Source organism: Pisolithus orientalis (genome assembly GCF_024613125.1).
Source record: "Pisolithus orientalis strain OTSU chromosome Unknown F5J12scaffold_27, whole genome shotgun sequence".
Taxonomy (NCBI): domain Eukaryota; kingdom Fungi; phylum Basidiomycota; class Agaricomycetes; order Boletales; family Pisolithaceae; genus Pisolithus; species Pisolithus orientalis.
In genome coordinates this window covers 313,467-330,473 of record NW_026260808.1, presented here as the reverse complement: position 1 = coordinate 330,473, position 17,007 = coordinate 313,467, and the positions used below count along the sequence as shown (strand labels likewise).

General features: G+C 45.9%; 5 protein-coding genes across 5 annotated transcripts; 2 read left to right on the top strand and 3 right to left on the bottom strand.

Annotated features, from left to right (window-relative positions):
- Positions 1-1,548: 1,548 nt before the first annotated feature.
- F5J12DRAFT_688305 (uncharacterized protein) lies at positions 1,549-1,800 on the bottom strand (the record flags this gene model as incomplete). Its single annotated transcript, XM_051740346.1, has 1 exon — positions 1,549-1,800. A coding segment is annotated over one exon (252 nt), but the record flags the coding sequence as incomplete, so codon positions are not given.
- Positions 1,801-2,067: 267 nt separating this feature from the next.
- Positions 2,068-3,385, bottom strand: F5J12DRAFT_895067 (uncharacterized protein; the record flags this gene model as incomplete). The annotated part of the gene is made up of 5 exons (XM_051747800.1): positions 2,068-2,187; positions 2,242-2,541; positions 2,584-2,622; positions 2,674-2,907; positions 2,969-3,385. 5 exons carry the CDS (start codon positions 3,383-3,385, stop codon positions 2,068-2,070), a joined length of 1,110 nt encoding a protein of 369 aa, XP_051597701.1.
- A 752-nt stretch (positions 3,386-4,137) lies between these two features.
- On the top strand, positions 4,138-7,541 carry F5J12DRAFT_906690 (uncharacterized protein; the record flags this gene model as incomplete). Its single annotated transcript, XM_051748813.1, has 12 exons — positions 4,138-4,455; positions 4,661-4,845; positions 4,879-5,071; positions 5,125-5,291; positions 5,427-5,571; positions 5,648-5,677; positions 5,711-5,740; positions 5,786-5,961; positions 6,008-6,104; positions 6,155-6,611; positions 6,743-6,814; positions 6,883-7,541. 12 exons carry the CDS (start codon positions 4,138-4,140, stop codon positions 7,539-7,541), a joined length of 2,529 nt encoding a protein of 842 aa, XP_051597700.1.
- Positions 7,542-8,781: 1,240 nt separating this feature from the next.
- On the top strand, positions 8,782-9,351 carry F5J12DRAFT_724331 (uncharacterized protein; the record flags this gene model as incomplete). Its single annotated transcript, XM_051741529.1, has 1 exon — positions 8,782-9,351. The coding sequence occupies one exon, from the start codon at positions 8,782-8,784 to the stop codon at positions 9,349-9,351; it is 570 nt and encodes a 189-aa protein (XP_051597699.1).
- Positions 9,352-11,152: 1,801 nt separating this feature from the next.
- F5J12DRAFT_914423 (uncharacterized protein) lies at positions 11,153-13,408 on the bottom strand. The gene is made up of 15 exons (XM_051749117.1): positions 13,344-13,408; positions 13,188-13,282; positions 13,079-13,131; positions 12,883-13,016; positions 12,744-12,834; positions 12,609-12,640; positions 12,425-12,555; positions 12,360-12,370; positions 12,175-12,305; positions 12,098-12,120; positions 11,888-12,047; positions 11,813-11,820; positions 11,684-11,750; positions 11,600-11,627; positions 11,153-11,540 (listed from the first exon to the last, which is right to left on the bottom strand). Exons 2-15 carry the CDS (start codon positions 13,264-13,266, stop codon positions 11,436-11,438), a joined length of 1,053 nt encoding a protein of 350 aa, XP_051597698.1. The 5' UTR covers positions 13,267-13,282; positions 13,344-13,408; the 3' UTR covers positions 11,153-11,435.
- Positions 13,409-17,007: the final 3,599 nt, after the last annotated feature.

Below are 17,007 nucleotides of genomic sequence, written 5' to 3'. Positions count from 1 at the left end.
TCCTCCTCTTCTTCAAGGGTCCAACAAGCTTGAGAGGGGGGTGATGTTACACCTCAAGCCAACCCCTTTCCACTTTTGGTTGCATGACACTTATGCCATTGTGACTCTTACATTCCAGATCATCACCACATGGGCTATAGTCTGGATCATCCACCATCTGTGGAGGAGGTTGGTTGTGGTCTAGAAGTAGCACAGGTTGCTGCACTTTGTTTGCTTGATTGTAGGTTTCCCCTTGCCTGTTTCTCATTTATACTTGTACAATATGTCATCTCATCTCGTTCCCCTACCATCAGTACTGCCCCCTTGCTGTGCTTGATTGCACAGCCAGTCTGGGCCTCATTTCCTTTACTACTGAGTCATCCTGACTCATTTCTATTTCATTGTTGACTGTCTGCAGCAATCTACTATTTACAGAGTCATTGTGTGCCCTCCCCTGCAGAGTACATAAGTAGAACTATGATACTCTGTAACCTTAGTTTTTTGCTACCTTGCAAATCCCCATATTCTTGCTCTCTTGCTCTCTTCAGTGTCAGAAATGTCCTTCCCTCCTGAAGGAGTGTGTCAAAGTTAGCATCACTTGAGGATCCATAGGGGTAATGACAAGTTCAGCCTATAGTGTGTCCCTCCTTCAATTTGTGCCTAGTCCATTTGATGAAGTCACTGCATTGGAGCATAACAATGGTCTTGGGAAGCCATCAATCATGGCAACCAGCTCTTGTGAATGTGGAGAGTTTGAGCAGAATTTTTAGGATGTGCTCACCATAACATCCATTGGATCTAACATTCCCTCAGTTGGCTGGCATGATGATGCCCATGACATTGCAAACTTCCTTCATCAGGAAATTAATTGATGTCTATTGTGCCTTTCACATGCATGGACAGTCAAAAAAGTCTGGATAGTTGCCAGGACTATTTCTAAGCAGACTCTATTTCTATTTTGACTATCCATACTATTTTTCTGACTATCCATCTATTTTTCTGACTATTCATACCATTTCTGTCTGACTATCTGGTCTATTTTTGACTATTCATTGACTATCCACACTATTTTTTTTTGACTATTTGTACTATTTGTGACTTTCCAGACTTTTCATGAGGGCGACTTTTTTGACAATCTTGATAGCAGGCTCACATAGTTCACAAATAATGCATCACAAGATCTCATTCATTTACCACAAAGCATAGTAGGAAAAAAAAAATTAAAATGAGCATAGTAAGCACTTGCATCTCGATTCAAGTGCAAGTGGAGGATTGGACTTGAAGTGGTGGAAAGAATGATTAAACATTTATGCTAACAGGCATCTGAGTGATTGGGGGAGGGATGGGAGAGTATGTGATATATGTATGAAATATTCTGTGCCACACAATGTAGGGGATTGCGATGAGGGGATATCCAGCCAAGTCCATCCTGTCAACTCATCAGCAAGATACTCATAGCATACACAAAATCTTACAGATGCTTTGACATAAATCAGTATTAACAGCAAAATAAAGCTCATCCATCAGGTCACCTGGAGAACTGCCATCATCCAACATCTCTGTGGAGGGGATAACAAGGGTGTGAGCCATAGCAATGATCTCACTCATTGCAGCATTATTGCATTTAGAAGTGGATGCATGATAGTTGCGAGTGCTGGTGCCCCAATTCTGCTCAGAGAATGCCAGTGCACTTGATGGCTCCTTCTTGGACACTTTGTTGAGCTTGAGCAGAGTTTTTGCTGTGGCCCTCATACCATGGGTACTCATTTGATCATCGAACTTGCACCTCCCCCTTTGGAATAGCTGAATGGCATGCTCAAGCTAAAGTAACAGTTAAAGCTGCAGATCAATGACTGACAAAAAGTTACATACTGTGGCAGCACAAAGGGAAAGTGCCCCTCTGACAGCATGTTTCTTCATCATGTTGGTGCCCAGTCCTGGAATGTCAGGGCATCCAATACAAGGCTGAAGATGGGCATGCATGAAGAGTTGCAGAATGAAGTGTGATCAATAAGTGTGTGCTGGGTTCATCACATTGAGGTCTTGATATAGGAAGGAAAGCAGTCCATCTATGAGTTCATTGCAAGTTCACCTGACAGCAGTGGTGGACCATGCATCATCATCCAGATCCAACATAAGAAAATGAGCAATGAGTGTGATGGTGGTAGAGCCAAAGTTGCTGTGCCACAGACTGAGTTGCCAAGTTGCCTGCCCAAAAAATGAGTCAAGTATCTAGTTTAAGTGTAAATAGAATAATCTTACCAGCATGAAAGTCAGCATCCCTGGGCATACTGCATGAGAATCAAAATCCAAGACAAGGGAGGTCATGATAATTTGAAGGGCAGTCATGAGCTCCAGATCTGGGATTGCCCATGGATCAGGGAAGGACCTGGCCCACATGAGGAGAGTGGGAAGCATTTGTTTTGACCATCTTCTATCCTCTTGCAGCTCTTCAGGCAAGTTTGCATTGATGAAACATATGCACCTGCAAGTCATGCTGTTGGTCCCCATCAAAAGTGGCTGATCTGATGTGGAACTTGCTAAGGCCAACTCCCTTGATTCCTGAGTCATAGCTTTAGTTCTGCGCTGGCTACTGTCACTAACCTTCACTTTCTTCACCAGCTTGTCAATTCTGATATTAGTCTGTGACTTGACATAGGTTAGCAACAACCTTAAGTGAACCAGAGGACATACCATTGTAGTAACACATGACTCCTTTACAACCTTCATGCAAACATTTACATCACAGAGGTCACAGAAAGAACCCCCATCATCCACATTCTCAACTTTGGATGAGAAGACATATTCAATGTTGTTGTGATTGGTGTGCCTGCACTTCAAGCCAGCCTGCACTGCATGGGAAATAGGATTTTCGACCTCAAGATCACTCTTGGCATCAGCACTTGTGTTAGTAGCATGTGCCATAGCCTAGAAATAGTACCAGTGTGTGTGAGAGACTCGTGGGCTTTTGTGATCCAAAGAAAAATACCTCAACAGGCTTCTGGTACCACATAAACTCAGTGGAGATGGTAAGGGGGTCCCCAAAGTAATGTTCATCCTCATCATGGGCCACTGCAGGAACATTGTTGCTGATCATATGGCATTCAGTGCTTTCCTGTGACATAGCATGCTCCTGATCATCCTCTGTGACAGAAATTTCTGAGCTGACACTGGTGGCTTTAGTTGTTAAGGATGAGACAGTGGAATGGGGCAGGTTAGGCATCCCATCGGTTTGAACTTGGGAGCCCAATGTTACAGAATTGTGGGGGGTACCATTTCCAACAGGTGCAACACTGCTGGCCCAGCTCTTGACATGACCAGCCAAAAGAGTCCTATTGTTTGGGGCACTAACATTCCAAGTAAGGTTCAGCCAAAATAAAGTTGATTCAGTGAGCAGAAGGAGCATTGTGCAAGGGAAGAGCACAATGTACTGGGACTTTCCTGGGTTGGGCACATGTGCTGAAGTTGCCACTATCATCACCCAGCAGCTCAGTCATATTGTGTTGTCTTGGTAGCTTATCACTCGAGCCCAAAAAATCATCAGCAGTCACACAGTGAGCTTCTACTTCTATATTCACAACTGTTGATTGATTATCAGCATCTGGAACCAGTGAATTATGAAATTTGCAACCACACCTTCACCATGAGGCAAGTCAGATATATTTGTAGGTCTGCCTTGCCTGCCCTTTGGTTTCAGTTTCAGCTTCACAGGCTTCACTTTGACAGTATCTTGTGTCACCTGCTCTACCTCCATGGTTGCCTCCATCTCTGAGATCCAGGTGCAGCCCTGTTGAACTGCAGCAGCATGAGCATCACTCAAGTCCTTCGCATGTGAGTCATCAGCTTTCTTCTGGCTTGAAGTGAGTCATTTAACCTGTGTGTCAAGAACTATTTGTCCTGGGTGTAGATTAGCCTTTTCTCTTTGCAGACAATGACTTCTAGAAGAATCGTTGGCTGACATAGTACCTGCAATGCAAGGATGGAGATGGAGATAGAGCAAGGTGAGTTTAAACTTCGCTTCTTTATGCAAAAAAGATCTCACAAACAATGTACCTAGTTTCTGTACAAAGTCCTGCTTACCTCAAGCTAATTCACCCACACCATCCCAACATGTTTCCTTACATTGAAAATGCCTGCATGACTGACATTTAATGTGCTATGACACCCTTTGTGCTGAACTGGGGTGCAACCATTGGTTTAGAAATCTCTCAGGTCTTACTCCACACACACACACACACACATCATCCTAGTTTAGGCCACATTCCCCCAAGTTTTGCCATCAGCACAGGGTTGCCTGACCATTTGGGACAAGACTACAATGGAACAGACCATGATGCAGACATGTTTCCTCCAGCAACCAAGTATGACATTCCAACTCCCAGCCATCAAGAACTTGGCAATGTCAATGGTGATGGTGATGACTCTGACTCATCGGGCTGGGAATGCGAGAGTCTAGGGCCAGAGTTTGTTGGTCCTGTGGGTAGGACTTATCACAATTGTCATCCAGGTCTAAATGGTAATTTGCATATACACTACAATAACTACTTCAACTAATACCTTGTCCATAGCATGAAGATGCGATGCCAGCAGTCAATATCTGTCAGACAATGCACCATCACCACTGTCTGTGGAGAGGTCTTCTGATGACTGGTCCCCTTTCTGAAACTGGCTGGAATTCAAGCTCACAGATTTTCTCTTTAGGCAGGCTGAAATGCCTGCCAAAAAAATTGACACATTGCTTGAAACCTGGGCCACATTGTTACTTGCCTTACATGGGGAACTGCTATTTGCTAACCAGAAAGACCTTTATCATGTCATCAACAGCACATCTGTCAGCAAGGTCAGGTGGGAGAGTTTTGTGGTGCAGTATGCCAACAATGGATGAGATGGACAAGACAGCAATATGGCTCCTTGGATGCTCAACAGTTACAATGTATGGTATCAAGATCCACATAAAGTCATCCACAATGTTCTTGCTCGCACTGACTTAATAGATCAAATCAACTACATACCATACTTGGAGTATGATTCTACAAACAATCAAAGGTGCTGGGAGGATTTCATGTCAGGAGCCTGGGCATGGAATGAGGCAGTAAGTCAGTGCCCACTGCAGCTTGAAACTTGATGCTAACTTCACACTCCTAGGACAGAATCATTAGTGAGGATTCAACAATGGCTGGGGCAACACTAATTCCCATCATTCTTGGTAGTGACAAGACAACAGTATTGGTAGCAACTGGCCAGACCAACTATTACCCCTTGTATCTCTGCATTGGAAATGTTTGCAACACTGTTCATCACTGCTCACTGCAGTGCAGTAGTCCTCATTGGGTTCCTGGCAATTCCAAAGAGTAAGATCGCACATTCTATGAGTTTGTATCACTGCTAACATACCATTTAGCCACTAGAGAACATGCCAGTTCCTCTGCTTTCTGAAATTTCAAAAGGCAGCTTTTTCACTCCTTGCTAACATGCATTCTTTGTTCACTTCAACCTGCCATGAGTGTCCCAGAAATCATATTATGTGGTGACAAATACTATCAGCACATCATATATTCACTAGCAGCTTATATAGCTGACTACAAGGAACAAGTTCTGTTGTCTTGTATCATACAGAATTGGTGCCTGAAGTGCTTCTCACACTGGGAGAGTCTGGATGATGACACAGCTCCATTGTTGTCATGAGTATGCTGATGCTGTGATCGAAGAATTTGACTTTCATAAACTGTAGGACATGTATGGGATTGTTGGCAACATAGTGGTAAGTGTAACCCCATGTTTTCTTTTGTTTTCTAATCAAAGACAGCTGTTTACAAATGATTTTCTGCATGCAGACATCTACAGCATGCTTTCACCAGATATCCTCCACCAGCTTATCAAAGGTGGGTTCAAGGACCACCTGGTGGATTGGATCAAGCACTACCTAATCCATGTTCATGGAAAGACACAGACAGAAAAAGTCTTGGACAAGATTGACTGGCAGTATGTGACTTCAATTAATATTTGTATCTACTTCCTGGTGTTTCAGGATCACAGCTGTTGCCCCATATACTGGGCTGTGGCATTTCCCTCAAGGTCGACACTTGAAACAGTGGACTGGCAATGATTCCAAGGGCCTTATGAAGGTGTGCTCATCTGTATTTCCTTTGTGTGATTATTGACCAGTCCTTCACAGGTTTACATCACAGCAATTGAAGGTTATGTTCCACAATATGTCATCTCCACTTTTCAAGCCTTTCTGGAATTTTGTTACCTTGTTCATTGGAACATTATCACTCAACAAATGCTTGTTGAAATTGATGATGCACTCAGGCACTTCCACCTTTATCATGAAGTCTTCCAGAATTCCGGGGTAGTTGATACCTTCTCACTGCCCTGGCAACATGCTATGAAGCATTACTACCACCTTATCTGTCAGCTCAGTGCACCTAACAGCCTCTGCTCTTCAATTACAGAGTCCAAACATATTAAGGCCGTCAAATGGCCTTATTGGCACACTAACCACTTTCAATCTCTCAGACAGATGCTTTTGATCAACCAGAGGCTCAACAAGCTCAACACTGCATGTGCTGACTTTAAAGAATGTGGTATGTTAAATGAACCATTGCTATCACATGTGCTCAGGGCTCTAGGTACAAGTATTAATCCTATGATTTGCCCCTTTCTGATGGGCACTCAAGTCAACATTCCAACAATGCTGATGATCCATGTGACCAAGTTGGGGAAAGCCATGACATGGCTGATGAAATTGAAGAACAAACAGGGAGTTATGAGGAGGAACTGGGCAATGCTGTTGATGCTCCCAGGTCAGTCAAGGTCCATGTATCATTGGCTCGTACTCATTGTATGTCTCAACCTTCCACTCTGTACATACTCAGATGCTAACTGGTTTAAATGTCTTAGAACATAAGCATGCAAGGACTGTAGGCACCCTAGCAGCTGAGCCCTGCCTGCCACAGCTTCCCAACATTCTGCACCACTTCCTCTACTCAAAACTCTTTCCCACTGATGATCTGGATGACATCCCCCTCAATGAGTGCCCACCCTATGATGGTAGCATGCATGTCTACAACTCTGCATGTTCCACTTTTTTTGCACTAAGCAATCTATGTGGCCTCTATGGCATGCACCACAAGCACATTCATTCCTGCCCCATGTGGAGGAACAAAGGACCCTGTTTCAACTGCATCTCTGTTGTAACCAATCCGGAGGTAGAGGGTATGCATGGACTGGACATTGCCCACATTCTGTGCTTTTTTTCATTCAAGTATCAAGGCACTTTGGATCCATGCACTGTCATATGTTGGTTCAACCACATGGGGGATGGCCCAGACATAGCTACAGGGATGTGGATCATCCACCCAAGTTACAATGCACCCAATGTCCCATACATCACCATCATTCACATCAACATGATATATTGTGTGGCCCATCTCATCCCTATTTATGCTGCCCACAACATCAACACCAGAGACATCAAGCCTCATGACTCCTATGATATGTTCAATTCCTTCTATGTGAACAAATTTGCCAACCATCATGGATTTGAAATTGCATTCTAGCTTGCCATGGTATGCTCAATGCATACTCGAGAACCACCCAAATCAATCAGCCATATTTACCATGTAACATTTGCTATCCAATTCCTGACCATGAGTTGAAGCAGGTTCATCTATCAAGTTGACTGGTGGTGGCCTCTACTAATTAGTATCCCAGACTCTGCACTGGACACATACTCACATGCCATCCAAATCAACCCATACATCTCTGAGGTGTGTCATGTCATCTCACAGCAACTACAGTTGCTAAAGAATGCCCAAGCAACTGGTGGTCAGCTTCCCACTGCCCCTGGTCCACAAGACATTCACCCAAATGCCTATGCTAACCCATCTACACTTCCACCTGGCTTGAGTGGCCCTCTGCTCCTCCTTCAGTCGACTTCCACCCACCCCCTACTTAGGTCTGACTCTAGAGGTCCAGGAAATAATGATAGCCTTCATTTGCCCCCACCTCCTGTGCCTGTTAGCTGTGCCTCTCCTCCATTCAGGGGTCCTCCCCCTCCTATTTCTATCAATGAATTGCAGCATCCCACCTCTCACACCCCACTTGCCCCTATGGATGTTGATTACCCCCATCACTGCAACTTCTCTGGCCCTTCCCAGGATAGCGTTGGTCATGGCCCTGCTGGTCACCCATGTCTCTTGCTTGCTGCACCACCCCATCCCACAACAGCAGCTCTCAACAGAAGAACTGTGATCTTCTGCCAACCAGGATCTAGCACAGCATTTGGAGTACTTCAACCACCCACTATGTGTCCCTTTTGGATCTGTGTCACCTGCTCCCCATCCCACTTGCCCTCACTCTCTTGTTTCCACCTTCCTGGCCTACCCTCCTCCAAGTCATCAGCCAATCAGGCCAGCTCAGCCAAGCATTCTGGCTTCCCAGCATACACTGCCTTCATATCCACATGAGCTACATGCAGCAGATCACAATATGGCCTGGGATTGCCATGGTCCTCACCCAGAGCACCATCATGACTGGGAGGATCACAACCACCACAGATGTTCTGAATATCCAACTCACCCTTCACAGCAACCTTACTACACCTCCTGCTCCCCAGGACCTTGCTGTGCCCTGAGTCCCATGGAGATGTCACCTCACTCTGCCCATCACTCATGGCCTCATTGGGACTTGAAGCCCCCTGGTGGCCTGTCCCATCAACCTTTGGGTCCTCCTGAAAGCAGGCACTGGTGCTATGATCCAACCAGATTCAATGCACACAAATGTCCAGTTGAGCAAGACATGGAGTTGAGAAGGCACTCAAGTTCAGTTGTCAACTCACCAGAGGCAGTACCTTGTGTTCTGCTACATACAAATATTCACATGTCTATGTCTCCAGAGCATTCATCAGCCAACTCAAAGAACAGGAGGAAGCAGCCACAACCAGCAAAGGACAAGGATTTGGACACACAAAGTATTGGTGGGTCAATCCCTAGTGATGCCCCAAAAAGGAAGAAGCATCAACATCAGGCCAAGGATGACTCTGGCTTACCCACTAATCTACCTGCATCATTCAAGGTTCCTTCATTCTCAGCTAAGGATGGACAGGACATGGCAAGTTTGAGCAGTTCTGTAAATTGTTCACTACAGCCATCTCTGACTAGTGCCACCCCACACCTGCCATCCCAAGTGGTAGATGAGGATTATGATGAGGGTGTTGCTGATGCATTAGTTAACTTGTCCCAGACCCATCCTGCCAAGCAGTCAGCTTCTGCACATGACAACTACAATGCAATGATGCACTCACCAACACTGTCTAATGCAAGTTTCCACACTGTCAATTTGCCACATGATGCCACCCCCCATCATTGATCTACATCATCCTCCAACAGTCCTTCACCTGCTTCATCCAGAGCATCATCCCTCAAGTGACCACTCAGTCCTGTGATGGAGGAAACAGACAGTAAGCACACTTGAGTTGAGAGTGTGAAGTGAGGTAGCAGTTCATCTTCTGGATGACACACCTCTGTTCCATCTCACTCATCTTGGTCCTTCCACATGCCACCCATGTCACACTTGCCTGATTCTCATCTGCATAACAAGAGTCACTTGAACACTTCTGAGACAAGGGTTCTCTTTTGATGGATGCATGTATTTTGACTGTGGTGGGCACAGGTAAAGACTCAGTGAGCAAGTGCTTGCAGACAGTACTCAAAAGGTGTTAGAACAACTGCATGGCTGACCATCTGGGACACAAACTTGAGAAGCAGTTAGGCATTAGGTAGTATATATAACTCAAGTACTAAATGAACAGAGACCCCTGTATATATGGTATATGGCACAGAATAACACTTTCTTTACTACTACTACTATCTTGACTAGTTTGACTTTTGAACTTTTCAAGAAATACTATCTTGACTATTTTAACTATTTTGACTAATCTAAACTTTGTCTGTATTGAGTGTGACCAGAAATAGCCATAATAGTCAAAATAGACAAATAATTCCATAAAAAGCATGGATAGTATTTGGTTAATTTCCTGATGTTCTAAACTACCTCCCTGAAGAGGCCACCCCTGCATTGCTGCCTACTTGCCTTGCACATGTTCCAGAAGCCACAAGTGACACATGCAAAGAACTTGGCTATCACTGTCAGAGGCTCATAGTAGTTGCTCACTCATTTGGTGGCACTTCCCCATAGGTATTTGTGTTGTTAAGTTTGCTCATTGCTCATTTCTTCTTGTGCAGAACCTTGGCAGCTTTGAATTCCCCCAATTTTTTTTCATCCCTCATACTGGTGGACCCCATCATTTTAGCTGACAAGACTAGGACTGTTGAGGAAGCTTTCAGGTTTGCTGTTAATGCTTTCACCAGGCAAATGTTTTGGTCATCTTGGTGAGTGCTGGTTTTGATATAGTTGCTTTTACTAATTGACACCAGTGAAGACACCCTATGTCAGTTCAAGCAATCACCATTCTTCACATCCTGGCACCCAGAAGTCCTGAAGACATACATTGATCATGGGTTGACTGTAGACACCATGGGCAGTGTCAGATTGAAAATGACCACCATTCAGCTGAGCTATAACTAGGGAGATCACAGAGATATAATTATTAGCTATACATTACTTGTTTACTCAGAGAGCTTGGCCTGTATCTGACTGAAAATTGTGTGAGGCACATCCAGGGGTGCCTGGAGGGGCTGTGTATAAGCCTATGTAATGACAATTCACTACACAGTCCTGAATAGGAAATACCAACTACTAATCTGTCTCTGTAGCTGCGAATCTCCTATGGGGAAAAAACAGTTTGCAGATGCTTAGTACCCTTATAAGGACTTATGGTCCTTATCAGGGAGTTACAAGGTTCTCGACATTTTGCTGATGACTTGGTCTTGACGTTCAGTCCACAAATTTCACCTTAACCTCTGCTTGCCGCCGGGTCAAAACGGGCCATTGAAGTGATTGAGCCCGACTCCCAGGCTCCCCTCCACCCTCTGTGAGGTTCATGATCAGCGGCCGCATCCAAATGTGCATATATATGGCGCACAGTGTGTTACCTCGAGCATACCATCCCTGGCGCAACAGTTCCAGAAGACCGCACGAGCCGCACTTGACCACCTCTCCTAGCTCGCTAATGATAGCTGGACTGTTTTCATGATGCATGCAAATATTTGGCTATCGTGTCACATGCACCGAAGTGTGTTTAATCAAAAGCATGTACAACCTCTGAACAGCACATATAGTACGAGTGCCAGACCGAAATGAGATGATTAAGTAAATATCCGTTAGATCAATGCCTAACCTCTACAGGATCGTCCTCAACTTCCTATAGATCCAAACGGTCATATCGTTTCACCTGACCCAATACAACCGTACTCTATAATATGCAAACGGCCGAGTGGAGAGCAATGACACACTTGCCAGCCGCACGCACATACCCAGCGAGCCGCACAATGTCATCGGCAAGGGTCAGATAAGGTTGATAGGTCCAGGTCCTCAACTTGCCAGCGGTTGGTCGATTTGGCAATAGATTCTCGGGTGTGAATGATGAATCGCGAAGACTGGTCCCGTTCGGTCAGTGGTCAGCTCATGAAGTAAATTCATTCTGCTCGCTACTTACGTAGAAGGATGATAACGCCATAAATAACCTGTATCGGCAACGCAAAGTTGGATTCATGGCTGAGAGGAGAAAAAGGTGACATACGGGGAGGTGACGAGTGAGAGAAAGTTATGAAAGACTGAGTTGGCTGCAATTGAGGTAACCAACATCACTATGCCAAAATTGTGCGCAGTTAGTTCTCCTTTGAAGCTCGTGACACGCGCATAGACATACCAAACATACTGTCAGCATAAACAGTAGTGTTTGATACTCTTCATTCATCACGAAAATAGGAGGAGCTACACTTACGAGATGTAGAACAGCACAGTATCTCTCATCAGTATTTGTGATATTGGCTGGAGGCCCTTAATCTCTTCTCTGATATTGGAGATCGTGAAATCTCTGAAGCTCCTAAGCCGCCGCCTCATGCTTGAGAAGACCAGATGTAGCGTACATCCAAAGAGAGCCGCTACAGAAGCATGAGATCTCCAATGGGCCATAGGTAGGGAAAAGACCAACTCGCAACCAGAATTGCTATGATCCTTGTAGTTCATCAGTCATACATATTAAGTGGCATTACTGCGAAGAACTCCTACCAGGTCGGGAGCACCAATGCATTACCTGGATCCTCACTAAGCACGCAGCCTGGCCAAGGAACTCCTGCGGGTGGCTCGACAACTCGGTCCCGAACCCATATAGCTGATAAAATGCCCATTATCAGTTCAACCTAAAGGCCAAAGGTTACTCCATGAGTCCGTGCATCGGAGTTTCAGTGACGAACCAAATATTCAACTATGTCCATTGGTGATCAGTGGGAGCAGGTACACAGGACGAAGCATCTCTCACAGCTGACCACACCGACAAGGAAGAATTGGTACTTTTGGAGCCCCTCTACCCCATAGAAGGTTTGATAGAAAACATTCAGACGCATCACCAAGATGACGTTGACAAGCGTTGTGTACAGTATTCCACCGGCACTAGGCATGAAGATTTGTGAGTGAATTATGCACGGAGATGTCTAAGTGCTCACAAAATGGTATAGTAATAGAAGCCCCTGCAACTATAGATGAAAACGGTCAGTGTCTGCAATGCAAAACCCATATAAATGCCTACAACTGGGATGGTGTCAGCCAATGAGGGACGAAAAGCTTGATCATTTGCTTACAGGTACAGAGAAGCTCTCGTGGTTGTAAACTGGAATGCTATTGGACAGTAGAACAAACGAGGAAGAAAATGCCATACCGGCGAAGTACACACTGGGCGACGTGTGAACATGGAATAATTGCTAGGATCGGGTGACTTACATGAGGTAAAAAAGACCGTAGTAACGACCGAATATACAAACGCCTTGAATTACCATTCGACGCAGCCTGCGGTTCCAGGGAACAAATGCATATGGCTCCTCCGCGTTATGGTAGTACCGCCAGATGAAGGAAATCTGCAAAAAAGATGTCACCTCAGCATGCGAGAGTTTGTCGATTGGGATGTAGTGTGGCAGACCTCTTTGTCGAGGTTAGTTAAGATGTCATAGACAAGGAGCGTTGCAGAAGATACTATGTCAGAGGAGAAGTGAGTACTATGTCGATCGGATGAAGACCAGTTTCATTACGCGTAACATAATTGACGAGACGAATCTGGTAGAGGGTGGTGTACACGACTTGGAGTTCTTGTTCCGGTACGGTGGACATGGTGCCGGACGGAGACCTGTGGTCGATGCGTAGAAATGAAAATTACTTTTTAAGATCTGTTGGGCGCCCATGCGTACTCTACTGTGCATGTGGTGAATCAGGGCAGCCCACAGGGGCGAAGAGCTTCGAGCACCGATCGTCGCCATCCATCTAGCCGCAATCATGACAGTCCACAATGTTACATAATGCACAGGTATATTAATGCTGCTGATACGATCGTGTGACAAGTAATGCACAATTTTTACAAAACTTGGAATAACCACACAACAACAACATTTCATGTGCTCGGTCTTGGACAATATAATAGATGCAGGTCCTGACTACAAGCCCATGTAAAAAAAACACAACAAAATACACTAAAATGCGTGTATAAGTGAGCCCCGAAAATGACAGGTCAAAAAGTATAGGTGTGTCACACCACTCTCCTTAAAATTTCCATGCTACGAGCTACCACAATCTACTCTTTTCTTATTAAAGTACAGTACCTAGTCGAATCGACCTCTGGCAATGTGTCTGCAATGTTATATTGCGAATATCTTGGGTGCCATTACCTATCCAATGTGCATTGCTCGTCACATGATAGTACTTTCTTGCATTTAACATGTCTGGAAACTCGGTAGTATCATGTAGCCAAAACCAACTGCTGAGTAAATTTCCCTTCCGACGTCATGGCAGCACATCCTCCATGCCCCATACCACCTGGCAGAATCATTCAACCATTATTGTGTCTGAGTCTGGAAGATCTGATCGGGACAGACCAAAATTTGCACAGCCAAACCAAACACTAGAGCGCCAATGGAAATTCAGGGAAATATTATCTATCCTATCTGTACTCAATTCCAAAGCTAGTTCGTAGTTCAAGTCAGTTCGCCAGGTCTCTGTCATACCCTGTCATTGTCATTGTGACCCTGACATGGTGCCCCAAAAGTAAGTTGGTGGAAAACATTGTGAGTATTTTAAGTCCAAGTAGCACCATTTGGATGTCGGTCCATCCTCGTCTCACGCATTTCGCTAGCATCTGTCCTGTCAGTGGTTGGGCTGGGCCGAGCGTTAGCTCGGCGGAGGCGAGGCAGGCGGAGCCGCTCGGGAGGGCGGGTCACCTGCTCGCTCTGACAGGACTGCGTAGGCATAGCAGTAGCATCGCGAACAGTATGTAATTATTGGGCTAAGACTAGAACGGTGACTGGGCTAATCTACGGCTGTGGCTATAGTGTGAAGAAGAGGGCGTGGCGGGTGGGCGAAAGGAATGACAATTGGGCGAGGAGCTGGAGTGGGAGCAGCAACGGTCTGTTGGGGGGTGTTTGTCTGATGCGGAAAGGCAGGGTGGCGGTGCTTCAGGCTTGTCGCTCGGATGGACGTTTGCTACCGGAGGTAACCGGCATCTACACTGACTACTGCACTCAAGATGAACTACATGATCACTACAGCACACAAGGGCCCTGAACTCGCTGTGGAAGTCTCTATCTGGCCAGCTCAAAGCCATTGAAATGAACACTTCACATTTCTTCCACTGATTGTAGTGGCCTCGTAAGCTGTCTGACAGCAAGCTTGAGAGTCCAAGCTGCACTTGCAGTGATGAGAAGCGAGGCTGAGCTGAGCCACTAGCACAATTTCGGTCGTCCAAGTCATCCTCCCAGGGCTCGCTGGTATTCCTGCACCGGTCAGAATATGAAATAGCGAGGGTCTGGTATACAATAGCACTCGTTATCAGCAGGTTAGTAGTGTCCTGCACAGACAGCATGAGTGGCTGGATCCTGACCGACTCACTGTCGACAGGATGGAGCACTTACGACGCTACGAGTAACAACAATGCGTTGCACCGGTCACCGAAACTGTTTTGGTAACTCACATCACCACACTATATTAACGGTCCTCATTTTTCCGCCTTACAGCACACGAACTGACCTAGATTCAGAAACTGCGAACCAGTTTTGGAAATGAGCAACTTATGCATGTGATTGATACGTGTAGAGATATCATGGCGTCTGACAAGCTCGTGAGTACTTTCGTTCATGTAACTTGCCCTCTTGGAAGTAAAGCCCGAAAGGTAAAGATGAATGCTAAAGTACGGTTTGTGTTGGGAGCGGACACTATATTTTTTCTATGACTCATCTGTGATCACTCCGGATACCTTCGATATCAACCCTAGTATGTATGCACACTAGACACCACGTGGAAAGGTCCGCAGGGGTGGAGCGAAAGTTGGCGTTTGGACAACAGGGTCGTATGGTAGGCAAGGCTTCAGTGACACAGCTAACACTTGAATAGGGAACATGGCAATTCGTGTGGCCACGCTTCTCTGTACTCAACTGACTTCCTACGACGAGGACGAAGTATGTTTCAGATGACGTGGAACACGGCATGCGCGAAATCCGCCTACAGAAAGATTGTGACCTCGATGGAGAGAGGGCGGTGGGGCGCATCTGCTGCTGGCCGCACCACGTAACTAATACAATTGTCGCTTGAGTGATCCTTCTGCGTTTTCCATGAGTCGCACGTTTGACAGAATATGCTGTGTTGACAAGCGGATACAGTGGGGGTTGACCTGACTTGTCGGTTCGCTGCAAGCTTGATTTTGAACGTGCTCCACCATTGATTTGACAAAGTTCTATGCCTGGGACGACCACACTGAGTATGGTTCATTAACTGTTGTACGTGTCATTTTCAAAGTCTCTGACATTGGAACCCAGCCCTCCGATGGACGTGTAGTCGTGCAGTTTGGGGAATGTTAGAGCTTTCGGGAGGTGAGACGGCAGTTCATGTCCGATGGCGACCGCAGACCGCTTCGCTATAAACAAGTTGATTAGTGACGGTGCGTTGTTCTATATCTCGTAAGCGTAGCTCTTCCATTCTCGTGATGAATGAATTGAACGTCAAACACCACTACATATGCTGACGGTATGTTTGGTATGTCCATAAACGTGTTATGACCGAGTCTCAAGAGAACTAACAGCGTACAATCTTGGGCACAGCGATGTTGGTTGCCTCAGTTGACCATAACTTTCTCTCACTCGTCACCTCTCCGCACGTCATCTTTCTCTTATAGTCATAGATCCAGGATCATGCAACTTTACATTGCCGACACAGGATAGTTATGGTGTTATACTCCTGCGCAAGTAAAACGAGAAAATTCGCTTCACGAACTGACCAAAGCGCTGACTGAGCGGGGATTAGTCCTCACGATTCATCATTCACACCCGAGAATGTATTGCCAAATCGGCTGGCCGCCTTCAAGTCGAGCAACTACACTTATCAACACTATCTCATGGTCACCGATGACATTGAGCGGCTCGCCAATGTATGCAAGGATGTGCGTGGGGCTGGCAGGTGTGCCGTTGTTCTCCAGTCGCACTTGTGCATATTATAGAGTACAGTTGTGTCGGGTCAAGTGAAACGATGCCACCACTTGAATCTGTGGGAAGTTGAGGGGGGTCCTGTAGAGGTTCAGGTGCTGACCTTCACGGATACCTACCTGATCATCTCATTTCAGTCTGGTGTTCGTACTACATACACGCTGTCCAGTGGTTGTGCGTGCTTTCGTTTAGACGCACTTCGGCGTGTGTCATACAACAGCTAAGGTGGTAGAATCTAAGTGGTGACCGGTGAAAAGATAAACAATCCAGCTTCGTCTCGCGCATGTCGCACTAAGGCCTGACGGTAGGTTGGGCTGGGCCGAGCGATAGCTCGGCGGAGGCGAGGCAAGGTGGAGCCGCTCGGGAGGGCAGGGTCACCTGCTTGCTC

What these genes read in the sequence shown, in the direction of transcription:
- F5J12DRAFT_914423 (XM_051749117.1), bottom strand. Translation starts at nt 13,266, where the DNA reads ATGTCCACCGTACCGGAACAAGAACTCCAAGTCGTGTACACCACCCTC. An exon ending in GCATTGGTGCTCCCGACCTG is followed by an intron (nt 12,121 to 12,174) that starts GTAGGAGTTCTT and finishes ATGAACTACAAG; the next exon opens with GATCATAGCAATTCTGGTTG. An exon ending in TGGCGTTATCATCCTTCTAC is followed by an intron (nt 11,541 to 11,599) that starts GTAAGTAGCGAG and finishes GAACGGGACCAG; the next exon opens with TCTTCGCGATTCATCATTCA.